Here is an 18,441-nt window from a genome sequence, read left to right on the forward strand (position 1 = left end):
TTTTACACAATATATTTTAATATTGACACGGAAACTAATGTTTAACGGTAAGGTGACAAATAATTCTTGAAGAGTCTCACTTTAAAAGTCTTCTTAATTAACATTAATGATATATATATATAGGACCATGACTAGAAGTCAACTCTACTTGGGCGTCGCGACCACTATATATTCTTGTTGGCAACTAATAATTGTGATCAATTTATCTTCTATTTTTTGGTAAAGCAGGACTTCATTAACAAGGAGTAAAACAGAGGAGCCACAAATGCAAAAGCTTCACTCCCAGCAGGGAGATGAAAAGTACAACCTTAGCATACAGGGAATACAAGAAACCCAGACAGAAAAGGAGGTACTGCCAAAAGCCATAAAAGGCAACCAAAAGGAGAGTGGAGGATCTCCACCGGCCTCAATCATCCGTAATAGGAGGGCACGGTAAGCCGTAGAGTGAAAGAACCATCAACAAAGAGGGAGGGGGCGTTGCCGCCCATCTACAAGTGCTCACCCTCAAGTTGGCCAGTTTAGCAGCAAAATGCGCTGCTTGATTCGAGGACCGTGAAGTCCACGTCCATCGGATATTGGAGAAGTGAGTAGCTAAGCGGCGAATGGCGGCAATTATCGGGAAAATGCGCCATGATCCTTTGTAATGACGATTAATGATAACATTGAAAACTGATTTTGAGTCGCTTTCAATAATGACTTCTTGTAGTTGATGTTCCCGAGCCAACAACATTCTTGCCAAAACAGCCTCCGCTTCAATCTCTTCGACAGTAGAACGTAATAAAAACTTTGCTTCTCCTCCCACCATCGAACCCATTGAATCACGAAGGAAAGAAGTGGTCCAAGCCCCGTCCACATTCACTTTATAAAAACGAGATGCGGGAGCGGGCCAATTGAGGGAAGGTTGTGGTGATTCAAATGAGGAGGCATGGCGTAGGAAAGACACCCTTGCAGAAATATCACCAAACAAAAGCTTGCTTTTGGTAATCACACTAATAGGATTTGGACTGGTGTGGTTGAAGCAAGCATGGCTCCTCTCTTTCCAAATCTCCCAGCAAATAACTCCAATTTGTACCAGTAAGCATGTCTTATGTGAAGATGTAGCATATTGCCTCTGATCCATAGTCTGTAACCATTGATCGAAAGTAGTGATAGCTTGTCCATTGGGACAATAACCAACATTAGAGCCAAACCAAACATACTGAACCCAAGGGCAAAGAAGCAAACTGTGTTCAATGGACTCCTCATATTCTTGGCAAAAGGGGCATATTGGATTCGGAATAATGTGGCGACGAAATAAATTCAGCTTTGTAGGAATACGATTTGAGACAGCTCTCTAGAGTAGGGATGGTTCGGTTCGGTTCGATTCGGTTTGGTTTTCTGTCAGGTTGTGTTCAGTTCGGTTTGTATTCGATTCGATTTTTCTAGGTTCAATTTCGGCCTGGTTCGGTTTTTTTTTTCCTCCAAATAGCAAAAAAAAGTTTCAAAGAAAACAACCTGCAGCCATTTTGTAATACATCTTCCAAAGGAGTATAAATAAAATCAAAGTCCCATTTCACCATAAAATGAAAACAACTTGCAGCCATTTTGATCTCATTGAGTTTGAACTTGAGCTTAAGGCCATTGGGACCTTTGAAGCCTTTGACTTCATCTAATTCACACAAATGAATAAGAGGATAGTAGTTAGTACTACATACATATACAAAAGTAAATGTTAATTAAAATCCGGAAGGCCAATGATACAAAATAAAGACAAAATCTGGAAGACAAAATCAAGTCTATTTCCTAGCTCATACAGCGTGCATTGAACTATACATAAACAAATGCAGCATAACCCATTATACATAAACAACAAATGCAGCACCCTCAACTTACAAGAGGGACTCATCAGATCAGGACCTCACAACAGTGATTTAATATAGGGTAAACCATAATTGCTTCCCCATTCAAAGATAAAAACAGAGAAAAAATATAAATACTTCTCGTTAATACTGACCGAAAGCCAACCAGAAATACTAAACAAAAAGAAAACGTATAGCTACCATTTTATCAGGCAAGGCATAGAGTACTCGCCACTTTGATTACCTACCAATCAAACAGACACCATCCTAAGCAACCTCTCACTCTTAGTCCTCCATGGCTCAGATCAGTCCATGTACTTTTCAGTCTCCAGCTTAAACAACAACAACAACAATAACAACAACAAAGCCTTTTCCCACTAAGTGGGGTCGGCTATATGAATCCTAGAACGCCATTGCGCTCGGTTTTGTGTCATGTCCTCCGTTAGATCCAAGTACTCTAAGTCTTTTCTTAGAGTCTCTTCCAAAGTTTTCCTAGGTCTTCCTCTACCCCTTCTGCCCTGAACCTCTGTCCCGTAGTCACATCTTCGAACCGGAGCGTCAGTCGGCCTTCTTTGCACATGTCCAAATCACCAGAGCCGATTTTCTCTCATCTTTCCTACAATTTCGGCTACTCCTACTTTACCTCGGATATCCTCATTCCCAATCTTATCATTTCTCGTGTGCCCACACATCCCACGAAGCATCCTCATCTCCGCTACACCCATTTTGTGTACGTGTTGATGCTTCACCGCCCAACATTCTGTGCCATACAACATCGCTGGCCTTATTGCCGTCCTATAAAATTTTCCTTTGAGCTTCAGTGGCCTACGACGGTCACACAACACGCCGGATGCACTCTTACACTTCATCCATCCAGCTCGTATTCTATGGTTGAGATCTCCATCTAATTCTCCGTTCTCTTGCAAGATAGATCCTAGGTAGCGAAAACGGTCGCTTTTTGTGATCTTCGCTAGATTGCTCCGGTCATTAGTGTGGATAAGTATATAAATGGATAGAGATAGGAAAGCAAACACAAGATGTACGTGGTTCACCCAGATTGGCTACGTCCACGGAATAGAAGAGTTCTCATTAATTGTGAAGGGTTTACACAAGTACATAGGTTCAAGCTCTCCTTTAGTGAGTACAAGTGAATGATTTATTACAAATGACATTAGGAAATATTATGGGAGAATGATCTCGTAATCACGAAACTTCTAAGTATCGGAGTGTGATGTCGTCTTGACTTGCCTTATCTGTCTCATAGGTAGATGTGGCATCTTCTCTGAAAGTACTCTTCCTCCATCCAGGGGTGGTATCTTTAACTGGTGGAGATGCACAAGGTAATGTATCAATTTCACTTGAAGCTTACTTGTAGTTTCAGGCTTGGTCAAGCGCGATACAAACCATGTAGTAGGAGTCCCCCAAGTCCCCGGCAACGGCGCCAAAATTTGATGCGAGAATTACTTGACACACAAATTAAACCCTCTTTTGACAATTGTAGTATAAGTATAAGTAGGGTATCGTTCTAGGCCGGGGATTAGGAGGGCTTGCTAAAACCTCTTAAAAACATAAAAAAAACAAAGTTAAAAATATTAAACAAGACTCAAGGACACAAAACTAGGCTAAAAACTCTAATAATTCGAAACACACTTAAAATGACTCAAAATAATAAAAACAATCAAAATAGACACTAGGAATTGAAATGGACGGAAATTGAATTAAAAGACTAAAAACAATGAAAACTAACTAAATAATATAATTTAATAATGGGGGGTTTGGTTTTGATGAAAAGTAAATTAAACTTAAATAAATTACAGAATTTACAAAAACATGAAATTAAGGTGAAATGATAGGTGACAGACTAGCTAGAGGGTTCTTCTCCACACATGACACATATGCAACCTAAATTGATTTTCAGTTGTTCTTTCAATAAATTGTAAATCTCAACGCCCCAAATTAACCGTGAATTGCACTAATTAACTCTCAGTTTTTCCACAAGTTATTGGGTTGGATGATTGCATACAACAACCCAAAACATTCCCTACAAGTTCCCTACATGAATTGCATAATAGAGATACAAGCAAGAATCATTAAGTTCTATGAAAAACATAAGCATTGACGAGGCACTTGTTACTATGATTTGCATGAAACTTATGCCAAGAATTTACTTAACGTGATTGTGACTAGCAACCTTTACTACTTGTGAATATAAGTTCATAACGATTAGGTGAAATTCACTTATATTCTAGCATCAAATTCATGCATGTAAATTAAGTATGCATTCTTAATCGACATACAAAAATAAGTTATCAATCAAGCAGTTAAGCAAATTAAATCACAACTCAGAAATCACAACTGAAGATAATCAATTCATATTACAAATATATTCATGATTTTGAATTAACCTCTAGCCAAAATAAATTTAGTTACACATTATTATCAAATTAAACCAAAAGTAAAATATAAGTTTGGAAAGATTTAACCGAAAGAGGAGAGTGCTTCAGTGCTCAGTCCGTGCCTTTTCTGATTAAAACTGCCCAAGGCAGCTTTGCTGCTTTCTTCACTGGCACTGTACTTCCCGCTTGTTTTCCACCCAACCCGTCTGACCTCTGCCAGTCACGCCAGTCTCTCCTCTCTCTCCCCGTATGCCTTCTGCTGCTTCTGTTTCTGTCAGTCTGCTTCTCACGTCTGACTCTCATCTCCCTCTTTCTGCTGCCCGTGCTCACCTCTCTCCCCGCGTCTGCTTCTGTCCTCTCTTCTATCTGGCAGCTTCTCCTCTTCTCCCCTCTGTTCCCGTGTCAGTCCCCCACGTCTCTCTATCCTCTCTGACCCCGTCTGACTTATTTTCCTTTTTTTTTATTATTTTCTTTCCTATAAGCTGCCAAAGGCAGCTCTCCCCCCAGTCTCCTTCACTTCTCTCCCTTCTTTTATTCTGTCTCTCCCTCACTCTCACCAACTCTATTCCATTTCCTATTCAAATCCTCACCAACTCTATTCCATTTCCTATTCAAATCCTCACCAACTCTATTCCATTTCATTCCTTTCTTTTTATTTTATTTCTTTCACCAACCCAATTATAAATATAAATATATATATTTTATATATATATATATTTATATATATATATATATCTATATATTATATTTATATATATATCTATATATTATATATGTATATATATTATATATATATATATATTTTATGCTCTCCATTATTTTTCTCGTGGTCCACCCGTGTTCCACAATTTTCTGTTTATTACTTAAAACTCATTTGTGCTATTTTTATTTTCTTTGCATAACAAATCCTATAAACACAAAAATAACGTAAATAGCTCAAAAATATAAGGAACTAACCAAGAAAAGACGAGTGAATTTGAAGTAAAAATATATATAAATATGATCCGATCAAATACCCCCACACTTAGCTTTTGCTAGTCCTCGAGCAAAACAAAGAAAACATGAAAAAGTAATAACATGAAAAACATTAGTTTCCCCCTATGTGACCCTCATAGAATTTCATTTGAAAATATAAATCATCAAGAACCATGGCTAGCACCAAACAAAATAATCCAAGTTCATCTTCCTAATTCAAATGTTAGCAGTAATCTTTAAATCATCCTTAAAGTGTAGTGTGTGAGATAGCCATGCTAATGCAATTTCAAGTTTTTATTTTTAAAATCATCATATGCAAACTAGCGACCTTCTCACTGGATATGCACTCAATCACACATGTGTTTAGTTTTAATGTGTTTCGCTCAAAGAATCAAATGTGAAATTTCTACCATAAGCTTGCATAACGATCACTTCTCCACAGTCATAATTGCAAAACTTAAATCAAGAGGACTTTTATTGGATGTAATGAGGCTTAGGGATAGGGTTATTGAAATGAAAGAATAGGAAAACACAAGTTCCAAGCTACATTGCAAGCAATTCTTTTCTTTAGATTTATAAGAACTCAAGCTCTCCAACGATTCTTCTGATACCTCCAATCACACCCTTAAACTGAAACTTTAAAAACTTTTTATTTTCTTTGTATACAATCTTTCTTTTTCTTTTTCTTTTCTTCTATTTTCTTTTTTTTTTTTTTTTTTTTTTTTTTAATTTTTATTTTTACAAACATGAAATACCCCCACACTTATTCATTTGCCAAACACCTTCAAAGTACTTCACAAACGTTTCTCATAAGACAATCTCGCATTGCTCGCTTGGAAAGGGTAAGAAAAAAAATGTTTCAGGTATAAGGGTAGACATATCTGGTGATAAGAAATAAAAGGCTCAACAAACACGGCTCAAATTGGCAATCTAATGATATCATTTTTCTGTTGGGAAACATGGTTATTTGGGCCATGGTGGTAAACCTAATGCCTCTATCATTTCCAAGTTCATGCAATCAATGATAAACATTTCGAAAGATCGTTACGCAAGTTCTAGAGATATATCTCACATAAGTTCATCACACATGAAAGAATAGGAGTGTATGAAAAATGCACACACTTTCAATAGGCTCAAAAACTCACATGGGATGTATATGGTCACTAAATTCACATATGAAGCTTTAAGTCATGCTTTAGTTTCACATCAACAAGGCTATGTGCATTTGGTTTTTCAAAGATGATCAAACATGTACAAAACTAATACGAGAATTAGGAATTTCACAAAACACATGTTAACTAAGTTCTTGATGATCATGGTTCAAATTTTATCCAATTATATCATTGGGTCGGGAAACTAACAAAAATCTAATTCAAAACAATAAGGAAAACAAGACAATATTTTTTGGATTTTTAAATTTTCCGTTTTTTTTTTTTTTTTTTTTTTTTTTTTTATAGAGAAAACAAAACTAAAAAATAAAAAGCAACAACACAGAAACAAATGAAACCAGTTCGAAGTTGAAGGTACAAAAAATTTCAATTTGGTCATTTTTACCCTTTACCCCCATACTTAAACTGGACATTGTCCCCAATGTCAGAAAACACTATAATGCAAAAATAAATAAAATAAACAAAATAATAAAAAAAACAAAATAAAGCAATTGGACTGAAAACTTCCCTAATTTGCAGTAAAATCAAGCGATGACCCCCCAAGCTAAAATTCTGCAATCAACTTCAAGGGTGGAAATAACCAAAAGTTCCTGCAAAGAAAAGAAATAATTCAGTTAAGCACGCAAGAAAATGTAAAAAAAATGCAAACTAAAAATTGAAAATGAAAATAAAAGACAATGAAAAGAACTAATAGGTGATCATTGGCCGCTTGTTGACTTTCCACAGCTTTCCTCTTGAACTGATTTGGAATTCTGAGCGAGGATTGCACAGTCTGCATTCTTCTCTGCTTGTTTCCTCTGCATGGCGGGCAGGCACAAGGTAGCTGTTTTGGTCTGATTCTTTCTTCAATCTTTCCAAGTGCCCACCTCTTGCTTTCTTTCTCCTTGTCCCTAGCTGAATTGTCTCCACATGCTTCGAGGTATCATTTTCACTTCCCTTACTGTCCCCCAGGCAGATGTGGTAGACGAAGAGAAAACACAAAATGATGAAGATGAGTACTCGAGAGCAAGGCTAGGTAAGCAATCAGGAAGGGGTTCCAGGCAGTTGGCTCCAGATCGGAAGATTGATACCAAATGCTGGCTGATTGCTCTCCTTCTCCTTGTCGGAAAACAAAGACAAGGAGAAGGACATGGAGAAAGCATGATATGAGATACTCTTGCTTTCAACCTTTATGATATGAAATACTTTTGCTTTGAATGGGTTGTTCGCAAGAGTATCCCAAGGAATGAGGAACACTGAGTGACTCGAGAGGATTCTTTGGGAATGCATTTTCGGAGATGAAGAAGTGCTAAGAGGGTGTGCCTTTGCTGTGGAAGGCGAAGGTAGAAACTTATAGGGCTTTTTTTTTTTCACAACCGGAACTGTTCTCTCACTCATTGTCGGCAGCCGGTGGATGGATGAATAGTACAAATTACGCGCTTTCTGACAAAGCTGCCCGTAATTTCCGCAAAGCAGATTCCTCATTGATATCTGGAATCGGCGCTTCGAGCTCTGAGCAACGTCGATTGTAGAGGTAGCATGTGACACGTGCGGATAAATCTGGAAAAGAAGATTTGCCCGTGGGTTGAAGCCCAGCTTTTGAGAAAGCTAGCGTGTCTTTGACTGTTGAATTTCCCTCTTCGATTTCTGAATTGGTGCTTCGACAAACTGCCCGAGAATTTCGCAAAGCAATTTACGTGTGACAAGTGACGACACGTCTGGACAAATTGATCTTTTGAAATCCGGGGTTCGGCTCGTGGTTTCTGAGCAAGCCCATTTTTTTAGAAATGAAACGCCTCTTTTGAGAAAAGAATCCGGCTTTTGAGAAAGGAGCCCCGACTCTTCGATTTGCGAGAGGACGCTTCATCGATTTCTGAGGAGTGCCTCTCCGATTTCTTCTTTTTATAGAGGCGCTAATTGTGTTCCACAACGCACTTGAGCTCCCTCCAGTAAACACTCCCTTCTTGCACTTCCGAAATCTTAACCAGTCCGACTCTCTTCTTTCTTCACCACCTCTGAAAAATGTCTGGCCCTTCCGATCGTCGTTTTGACTTGAACCGTGGTGAAGAGGCAGCCCCGCCTTCACCAGACAACATATGGCGTCCATCTTTCATATCTCCTACAGGTCCTCTTACCGTTGGGGATTCGGTGATGAAAAATGACATGACCGCTGCGGTGGTGGCCCGGAACCTTGTCACCCCCAGAGATAACAGACTACTCGCTAGACGATCTGATGAATTGGCGGTTAAGGAGTCTCTGGCTCTTAGCGTGCAGTGTGCCGGTTCCGTGTCCAACATGGCCCAACGCCTATATGCCCGAACCCGTCACGTTGAATCCTTGGTGGCTGAAATACAGAGTCTCAAGCAAGAGATCAAAGGGCTCAAGCATGAGAATAAGGAATTGCACAAGCTCGCACACAGCTATGCCACCAGCATGAAGAGGAAGATTGACCAGATGCAGGACACCGATGGTCAAATTTTACTTGATCATCGAAGGTTTGTGGGATTGTTCCAACAACATCTGCCTTCGTCTTCTGGAGCGGCACCACGTAGTGAAGCTCCAACTGATCAACCTCTGCTGCCTCCTCCTTCTGTGGCCCCGCCGACTGCTGAAGCCCCGCCTACTACTGAAGCACCACCCGACCAATGAATACTATTAGTTTACATCATTGTAAAATATTTGTACTTTTATGTTTTTTTTTTTTTATTTTTTTATTTTTTTTTATATTTTTTTTTTATCATTAATTTTAAATTTTATCTTTTTTTTTTTATTTTTTTATTATTATTATTTTTTTTTTTTTATATATGTAAATTAATGTAAAGAGACTTTATCTACCCTAAACAAGATTCACACGCAAGTAAACTAACAGTTAATGAACTTAAACAAGGTAAAATAAATGCAGTAAAGAGAAGGGTTTAGGAAAGCAAATCTGATCGGAAAAAGATTTGTTGAGCAATTTCAAAGTCTCCCTTCGTTGAATGCTTGGGTTGCCTCCCAAGAAGCGCTTGATTTAACGTCTTTAGCCGGACGAATCTTTCCTTTTAAACTCCCATCGGCTCCAAAGCATGGAATTTATCTTTTAATGGGAGATGATACTTGAAATGATTCGGCAATGGTTTAAATTCAAGAGTGGGTGCCTGAATCATCAAAATCAGAAAAATGTTAGTATAAATAAAAATTAAAATTGGAGAAGATGGCTTACTTTCTTTTTCAGGCACAAACTCAATGACAAACACCACATTTTTGAACATTTCCGGGACTTTGAACTTGGCCAGGTTTACTATGATGGTTGTGGCTTGTCCCGGGTCATCAAACTCAACTGCTTTGGGCTTGATTGTCTCATGCACAGCCCCTTGGATGTATTCTTGACATGCTTCCACCACTTCATTCTCTTGAATCATTTTTCTTGGGAAACAAAGGCCTTTGAAATATTCAACACGATCTAGGACCTGCTTTGTTGCACCAAGAATAGGAATATCATTAGAATGAAATGAAATGGGAACTTCCTCACCTGAGTTGGATGACATATGGACTTCCGGAGTTTGCCGCAAGAATTCTTCTAAACTGCCCAGGTCGTCCTCCTCATCTTCTGCTTGTAGCAGTAATTCATCCCTGTTCGGGCTGTGTTTGGATGGTTCTGGGACAGCTTCATCCTCCATGTCACCTTCCAAAGTGATGGCTTCATCGATTTTAACTTCTGCCTTTGAATTTGCAATGGTTGAATTGGAGACATCACTTTGCTCTTGAATCTGTGCCATGAATTCCATAATCTGCCCAACATGCATATCCAATTCGTCCACTCTTCTGACTCGGTCTTGCATCTCCTGGTTTTGATTTTCTACTCCCTGATTCAAAGAGGTGAGTAAATTATTAAGTGTATCATTAACCAAGGATGTACCTGAATTGAATTGGGTTGAATGTTGTGGTGGCTGTGACGGTTCATATGGCCGCTGATAGAACTCTTCCGATGACGGCAATTGTTCTTCTTTTTGTGAACCCTGTACCGAAGAAATTAATTCTTCAAGCATTTGATTATAATCCACGGGCATACTTTGATTCGATTGGAATTGTGGTGGGGGATGCTGTGGTGGCTGCATAGGTCTTGAATAGAACGCGTCTTCTTGCTGCCAATATCCACCTTGTTGGAATTGTTGAGGTTCTCCCCACATGTAATCTGAATTACCTCTCCAATCAGAATTGTAAGCATTGGAAAACATGTTGCCCCTTGATTGGTTATGACCTTGATATCCCCAAACATCTTCATTGGCAGAAAATTGAGGACCTTGATATCCTTGCCCATAGGGCACATCAAATGTAGGGACACTTGGCATTGTGGTCCGTTCGGCATTATGAGTTAATTGAGCAGTGAGCTGTGCCAATAGATCTTGAAAGCTAGTAGAATCCAGGTCTTGCTCCATTTGTACCTCAATTCAAAGAAAGAAAAATAAATCAAATATCAAAAGTAACATACACAAACACAAATAAACATAAGCAAAAACAAAAATAAAAGGATTAGCAAAGTTGCTAATCCCCGGCAACGGCGCCAAAATTTGATGCGAGAATTACTTGACACACAAATTAAACCCTCTTTTGACAATTGTAGTATAAGTATAAGTAGGGTATCGTTCTAGGCCGGGGATTAGGAGGGCTTGCTAAAACCTCTTAAAAACATAAAAAAAACAAAGTTAAAAATATTAAACAAGACTCAAGGACACAAAACTAGGCTAAAAACTCTAATAATTCGAAACACACTTAAAATGACTCAAAATAATAAAAACAATCAAAATAGACACTAGGAATTGAAATGGACGGAAATTGAATTAAAAGACTAAAAACAATGAAAACTAACTAAATAATATAATTTAATAATGGGGGGTTTGGTTTTGATGAAAAGTAAATTAAACTTAAATAAATTACAGAATTTACAAAAACATGAAATTAAGGTGAAATGATAGGTGACAGACTAGCTAGAGGGTTCTTCTCCACACATGACACATATGCAACCTAAATTGATTTTCAGTTGTTCTTTCAATAAATTGTAAATCTCAACGCCCCAAATTAACCGTGAATTGCACTAATTAACTCTCAGTTTTTCCACAAGTTATTGGGTTGGATGATTGCATACAACAACCCAAAACATTCCCTACAAGTTCCCTACATGAATTGCATAATAGAGATACAAGCAAGAATCATTAAGTTCTATGAAAAACATAAGCATTGACGAGGCACTTGTTACTATGATTTGCATGAAACTTATGCCAAGAATTTACTTAACGTGATTGTGACTAGCAACCTTTACTACTTGTGAATATAAGTTCATAACGATTAGGTGAAATTCACTTATATTCTAGCATCAAATTCATGCATGTAAATTAAGTATGCATTCTTAATCGACATACAAAAATAAGTTATCAATCAAGCAGTTAAGCAAATTAAATCACAACTCAGAAATCACAACTGAAGATAATCAATTCATATTACAAATATATTCATGATTTTGAATTAACCTCTAGCCAAAATAAATTTAGTTACACATTATTATCAAATTAAACCAAAAGTAAAATATAAGTTTGGAAAGATTTAACCGAAAGAGGAGAGTGCTTCAGTGCTCAGTCCGTGCCTTTTCTGTTTAAAACTGCCCAAGGCAGCTTTGCTGCTTTCTTCACTGGCACTGTACTTCCCGCTTGTTTTCCACCCAACCCGTCTGACCTCTGCCAGTCACGCCAGTCTCTCCTCTCTCTCCCCGTATGCCTTCTGCTGCTTCTGTTTCTGTCAGTCTGCTTCTCACGTCTGACTCTCCTCTCCCTCTTTCTGCTGCCCGTGCTCACCTCTCTCCCCGCGTCTGCTTCTGTCCTCTCTTCTATCTGGCAGCTTCTCCTCTTCTCCCCTCTGTTCCCGTGTCAGTCCCCCACGTCTCTCTATCCTCTCTGACCCCGTCTGACTTATTTTCCTTTTTTTTTTATTATTTTCTTTCCTATAAGCTGCCAAAGGCAGCTCTCCCCCTAGTCTCCTTCACTTCTCTCCCTTCTTTTATTCTGTCTCTCCCTCACTCTCACCAACTCTATTCCATTTCCTATTCAAATCCTCACCAACTCTATTCCATTTCATTCCTTTCTTTTTATTTTATTTCTTTCACCAACCCAATTATAAATATAAATATATATATTTTATATATATATATATTTATATATATATATATATATATATATCTATATATTATATTTATATATATATCTATATATTATATATGTATATATATTATATATATATATATATATTTTATGCTCTCCATTATTTTTCTCGTGGTCCACCCGTGTTCCACAATTTTCTGTTTATTACTTAAAACTCATTTGTGCTATTTTTATTTTCTTTGCATAACAAATCCTATAAACACAAAAATAACGTAAATAGCTCAAAAATATAAGGAACTAACCAAGAAAAGACGAGTGAATTTGAAGTAAAAATATATATAAATATGATCCGATCAGAGTCCCCCAAGTCGCCGAGCTAGGGGGTCTGCTGAAAGAGGTGACAGACAAGGTAAGCAATCAGAGCTCCGACTGATTGTTCACCTTCTCCCCATCTTGCAGCAACATGAAGGATAAAGAGAAGAAAAATGAGAAGAGATGATATGAGATACTTTTGCTTTTGAAGAAGTAACTTTCCACAGGCTTATTCTTGAACTGAGCTGAAGGGTTTTCTGGTTTCCTCCAGAGTATAAGGCCGACTGGAGAATTTGAGGGTCAAAACAAGTCCATCAAATCTAGAGTACGTTCCACCCTGCTGATATGGGATACTTTTGCTTTTGACAGAGTAATGGATGTATCGGCACGTGTGCTGTTACGCTTGTCTCCACATGCTTCCTTGTATCCTTCGCACTTGCCCTATCTGTTCCTCAAGCAGATGCGGAATCTTCCCTGGAAACATAAGATGTTGAAGATGAGTACTCGAGAGCAATGCCAGGTAAGTAATCAGGTAAGGGGTTCCAAGGAGTCAGTTCCTGGCTGGAAGCTTGATTCCAAGTGCTGACTGATTGCTCTCTTTCTCCTTGTCTTGCAGGTAAAAACAAGGCCAAAGGAAAAGACAGGGAAAAAGCATGATATGGGATACTCTTGCTTTTAACCCTGATGATATGAGATATTCTTGCTCTAGTATAGCTTGTTTGCATAGGTATTATCGGGGGGAAAGAAAACTGAATATTTCGAAAGGCTTCGTTGGGAGTGCCCTCTCAGATATGATGAAGGGTTGAGCATTTTTGCAGGTCTGCCTGTCCGTTGGGGATGGAGGTCGACATATATAGGAGTCTCCCTAACAAGAAGTAGTAATGCTATTCCTTTACCCTGCTTGGTCATAGCACGGTAGTGGGAGCTGCCAGTTTCACATGTTTTAACTCTGTCAGAGCACTTTGAAAAAAGTGGTCTGTGGTATCTGGCTCTCGAGATTCGGAGAATGATGTCTCTTCGATTTTTGAGAAAGCAATCATGCTGGGGGTCTGGCTCTCGAGATTCGGAGAGCAGTGTCTCTTCGATTTTTGAGGAAGTAATCATGTTGGGAGTCTGGCTCTCGAGATTCGGAGGACGGTGCCTCTTCGATTTTGGAGCAAGCAATCTTGTTGGGAGTGTTGTCTCGAATGTGAGTAAAGGTTGGGCATGTTTGCTAGTCTACCTTGCCACGAAGCACAAAGGTTGACACACAGGGACTTTCCAATTATCCATCAATGGTACTGTTCCTTTACCCTCTCTTCGATTTTGAGAAAGTAGTCATGTTGGGAGTCTGGCTCTCGAGATTCGGAGGACGGTGCCTCTTCGATTTTGGAGCAAGCAATCTTGTTGGGAGTGTTTTCTCAAATGTGAGTAAAGGTTGGGCATGTTTGCTAGTCTACCTTGCCACGAAGCACAGAGGTTGACACACAGGGACTTTCCAATTATCCAGCAGTGGTACTGTTCCTTTACCCTTGTGGGTAATAATATGGTAGCTAGACCTTCAAAATTTATGTGTCTAAACTTTGTTAGTGCTGTTTCTTTGCTATTCTTTTACCTTTCTTGGTCAGAGCGATGTAGTGGGAGCTGCAAGCTTCACGTGCTCAACTTTGGCAGAGAACTTTGGCAAAGTTATCTGTGGTACCCATGAGCTATTGTTGCGTGTGGGAAGTGGGTGATTAAACAGTAAGATTCATGTGCTTTCTACTTCACCAGAAGTCTTCGACAGAATGCCCATAATTTCTGCAAAGCTGAGTGTGCGTGTGACAGGTGCTGACAAGGCTAGAAAAGTAGGTGCCTCTTCGATTTCTGAGATCGGCCCTCGTGGTCTCTGAGCAGCCCAGCTTTTGAGAAAGCGAGCGCCTCTTCGATTGATTCGGAGAACGATACCTCATCGATTTTTGAGAAAGCAATCATGCTGGGGGTCTGGCTCTCGAAGATTCGGGGAGCAGTCTCTTCGATTTTTGAGAAAGTAATCATGTTGGGAGTCTGGCTCTCGAGATTCGGAGGGCGGTGCCTCTTCGATTTTGGAGCAAGCAATCTTGTTGGGAGTGTTTTCTCGAATGTGAGTAAAGGTTGGGCATGTTTGCTAGTCTATCTTGCCACGAAGCACAGAGGTTGACACACAGGGACTTTCCAATTATCCAGCAATGGTACTGTTCCTTTACCCTCTCTTCGATTTTTAAGAAATTAGTCATGTTGGGAGTCTGGCTCTCGAGATTCGGAGGACGGTGCCTCTTCGATTTTGGAGCAAGCAATCTTATTGGGAGTGTTTTCTCGAATGTGAGTAAAGGTTGGGCATGTTTGCGAGTCTACCTTGCCACGAAGCACAGAGGTTGACACACAGGGACTTTCCAATTATCCAGCAGTGGTACTGTTCCTTTACCCTTGTGGGTAATAATATGGTAGCTAAACCTTCAAAATTTATGGGTCTAAACTTTGTTAGTGCTGTTTCTTTGCTATTCTTTTACCCTTCTTGGTCAGAGCGATGTAGTGGGAGCTGCAAGCTTCACGTGCTCAACTTTGGCAAAGTTATCTGTGGTACCCATGAGCTATTGTTGCGTGTGGGAAGTGGGTGATTGAACAGTAAGATTCATGTGTTTTCTACTTCCCCAGAAGTCTTCGACAGAATGCCCATAATTTCCGCAAAGCTGAGTGTGCGTGTGACAGGTGCTGACAAGGCTGGAAAAGTAGGTGCCTCTTCGATTTCTGAGATCGGCCTTCGTGGTCTTTGAGCAGCCCAACTTTTGAGAAAGCAAACGCCTCTTCGATTTCTGAGATCAACCCTCGTGATCTCTAAGCAGCCCAGCTTTTGAGAAAGCAAACGCCTCTTCGATTTCTGAGCAGGCGCCTCTTCGATTTCTGAAGCTCCGTCTAGTGCAGATTTTTATAAGGGCTGGCATTAAGTTCCAAAGCACACTTGAATCTCCACCAGTAGAAGCTTCATTCTTGCACTTCTAAGATCTTGATTTGTCCGACCTCTTCTCTCTTCAACAACTTTGAAAATGTCTGGCCCCTCCGACCGTCGTTTTGACTTGAACCTTGTTGAAGAGGCAGCCCCGCCTTCTCCAGACAACATATGGCGCCCATCCTTCGTCTCCCCTACCGGTCCTCTTACCGTTGGGGATTCCGTGATGAAGAATGATATGACCGCTGCGGTGGTGTCCAGGAACCTTCTCACTCCCAAAGATAACAGACTACTTTCCAAACGGTCTGATGAGTTAGCTGTTAAGGATTCGCTGGCTCTCAGTGTTCAGTGTGCAGGTTCTGTGTCTAATATGGCCCAACGCCTATTTGCTCGAACCCGCCAAGTTGAATCATTGGCGGCTGAAGTGATGAGTCTCAAACAGGAGATTAGGGGGCTCAAGTATGAGAATAAACAGTTGCACCGGCTCGCACATGACTATGCTACAAACATGAAGAGGAAGCTTGACCAGATGAAGGAAACTGATGGTCAGGTTTTACTTGATCATCAGAGATTTGTGGGTTTGTTCCAAAGGCATTTATTGCCTTCGTCTTCTGGGGCTGTACCGCGTAATGAAGCTCCAAATGATCAACCTCTGATGCCTCCTCCTTCTAGGGTTCTGTCCAGTACTGAGGCTCCAAATGATCCCCCTCCGGTGCCTTCTCTTTCTGGGGTTCTACCGACTGCTGAGACTTCTCCTAAGCAACCTTTATGAAGGCTCCCTCTTGTGTGTTTATTTTGACTCATATATATGTACATATTTGTAACTTATTGGGGATATCAATAAATAAGCTTTCCTTCATTTCAACGTACTGTGTTAAAAACACCAAAGCCTTCTTCGCTAAGTTCTTTGAATTTTCTTTTGTTGAAGCTTGTATGTTGAAGCTTTCTGAGTGGAGCATGTAGGTTGGGGTAGTGTTCCCTTAATTTTCCGAGTGAGGAAAACTTCTCGGTTGGAGACTTGGAAAATCCAAGTCACTGAGTGGGATCGGCTATATATACACTTAAACCTCTAAAACTGTATTACACGTGAGAGTGTGAGTGTTAAACATATCAAATTTTGCTGGATTGAGACTGTATTAAAGGTGTTTGACAAGAAAACATATCAATTGCATAGAATTCCAACTCACACTGGCCAAGCAAATATAACCAAAAGGAAGACGATCGGAGATTTCAGAATTCAAAATAATGGTATTCCGAAAAGAATCTAGGATTACTGGAATAGTCAATAAGCTTAAGAAACAGTCTACAACCTCCCCGACTAATGTAATGTCGAAAAGAGCCCCATACGTCTCCGAAAGGAGTTATATCACACTGAACAACTTCCAACTATAATTCTCCACAGATTTTCAGATTTCTTGGATCGTGAATAAACCCTCCAACTCACATTAAGAGATTGAAAGGCTTGACAAGCCCCAATTTTCACAACAAAGAATGAACACATATCACTTTGTTAATCATAGAATTAATTTTTCTGCACATTTTGATCCCAACAGGTATTTAGCCATTCACAAACAAACAAAAAAAGATCAAATTTTTAAATATATTGGGTAATATTAACCAAAATTCAATACAATCATATATAAAACAATGGAAGAAAAACCCTAATTTTAAACAAATTGAATGAAGAAATGAATTGGGGGAAACACATGTGTTTAAATCGAAGTTTTCGAACAAGAAATAACAGAGAATTTTTTAAGCACCTGAGTCACTTCCGACTGACGCCGATTGCCGATGAAAGAAGTAATAACTCGCCCAATGCTCTAACTTTGTTTAAGACTCGGGCTATAGAGGTTTGGTTTGAATGTAGAACAGAAAATTAAACGTGAGAGTGTGAGTGAGACTAACCTTTTGCTGTGATTGAGAGAGTGAGAATGGCCGCCGCTGGGAATGAGAGATAGAGTTTGAGAGAGTGATTGAATTGAAGACCGAGAGAGAGAGGAGGCTGCGCGAACTGGGAAGTGAGAAAACAGGAGAGACCGAGAGAGGAGGAAGACCTAGGTTTAGGTTACACTCAGGGTAAAACGGTGGTGTTTTAGAATTAGGATTATTAATTAATAAAATATCATAAAACGACGTCGTTTTGGTTCGATTTGTTTTTCAGTTTGGTTTTTTCGGCCTCGGTTCAGTTTTCGGTTTTTCCAACCCACCCTACTCCAGGGGAAGTTGTTAATGGGAAATTTTATTTAAACCCATTAATCATCTTTTCACACCCAACTTCGAAATTTTGTCCCACAAACTTACCATTTTACCCTCAAATACAAAATTTACAAACTTGAAAAAATTACACAACCAGACTTGATTCTGGTTGTCATTCCAGAAACTGTCGCCACTGACCAACTCTTTATCTCGTCGTTGATCAATTATTCATGCCCAATTCCATGGGGCTGGATTTTGGTCTGACTATTATATCCTTAAACCTTAATGAACTAATTAAAAAAACCCAGCAAATTGTAGCTCAAAAGATCGGTGCAGTCTTGCAATTCCTGGAATTAAGATGAAGTTCCATATGTGGACAAGTTAAAAAGCTTTATATGCTTTCAAGGATGACAAAGCTCGTAGTCATTTGAAATTGGGTGAAGAGAGAATTGATGAGAACCCAAAATTTGAGAGAGAGAGTGGTCAATTTCAACATCACAG

At 39.4% G+C, this 18,441-nt stretch overlaps 2 protein-coding genes across 4 annotated transcripts in view; one reads left to right on the top strand and one right to left on the bottom strand.

The window, feature by feature from the left end:
- Positions 1-18,441, top strand: part of LOC126617238 (uncharacterized) — an 88,260-nt gene that overhangs the window by 38,336 nt on the left and 31,483 nt on the right. The window lies entirely within an intron of this gene.
- On the bottom strand, positions 192-17,814 carry LOC126614651 (uncharacterized). Of its 3 annotated transcripts, none has more exons than XM_050282299.1 (2): positions 17,650-17,814; positions 192-1,648 (listed from the first exon to the last, which is right to left on the bottom strand). In XM_050282299.1, exon 2 carries the CDS (start codon positions 1,118-1,120, stop codon positions 407-409), a length of 714 nt encoding a protein of 237 aa, XP_050138256.1. In that variant the 5' UTR covers positions 1,121-1,648; positions 17,650-17,814; the 3' UTR covers positions 192-406. The 3 variants fall into 3 exon arrangements, 2 of the variants coding, with proteins under 2 accessions (XP_050138256.1, XP_050138257.1); XM_050282300.1 differs by having other exon boundaries at positions 17,505-17,814; XR_007620471.1 differs by lacking the exon at positions 192-1,648 and adding an exon at positions 16,798-16,819 and having other exon boundaries at positions 17,505-17,814.

The sequence above is a fragment of the Malus sylvestris genome, chromosome 3 (genome assembly GCF_916048215.2).
Source record: "Malus sylvestris chromosome 3, drMalSylv7.2, whole genome shotgun sequence".
In the NCBI taxonomy this organism is placed as follows: Eukaryota; Viridiplantae; Streptophyta; class Magnoliopsida; order Rosales; family Rosaceae; genus Malus; species Malus sylvestris.

Bases quoted from the DNA above. Each gene is read 5' to 3' on its own strand.
- LOC126614651 (XM_050282299.1), bottom strand. From the start codon at position 1,120: ATGGATCAGAGGCAATATGCTACATCTTCACATAAGACATGCTTACTG.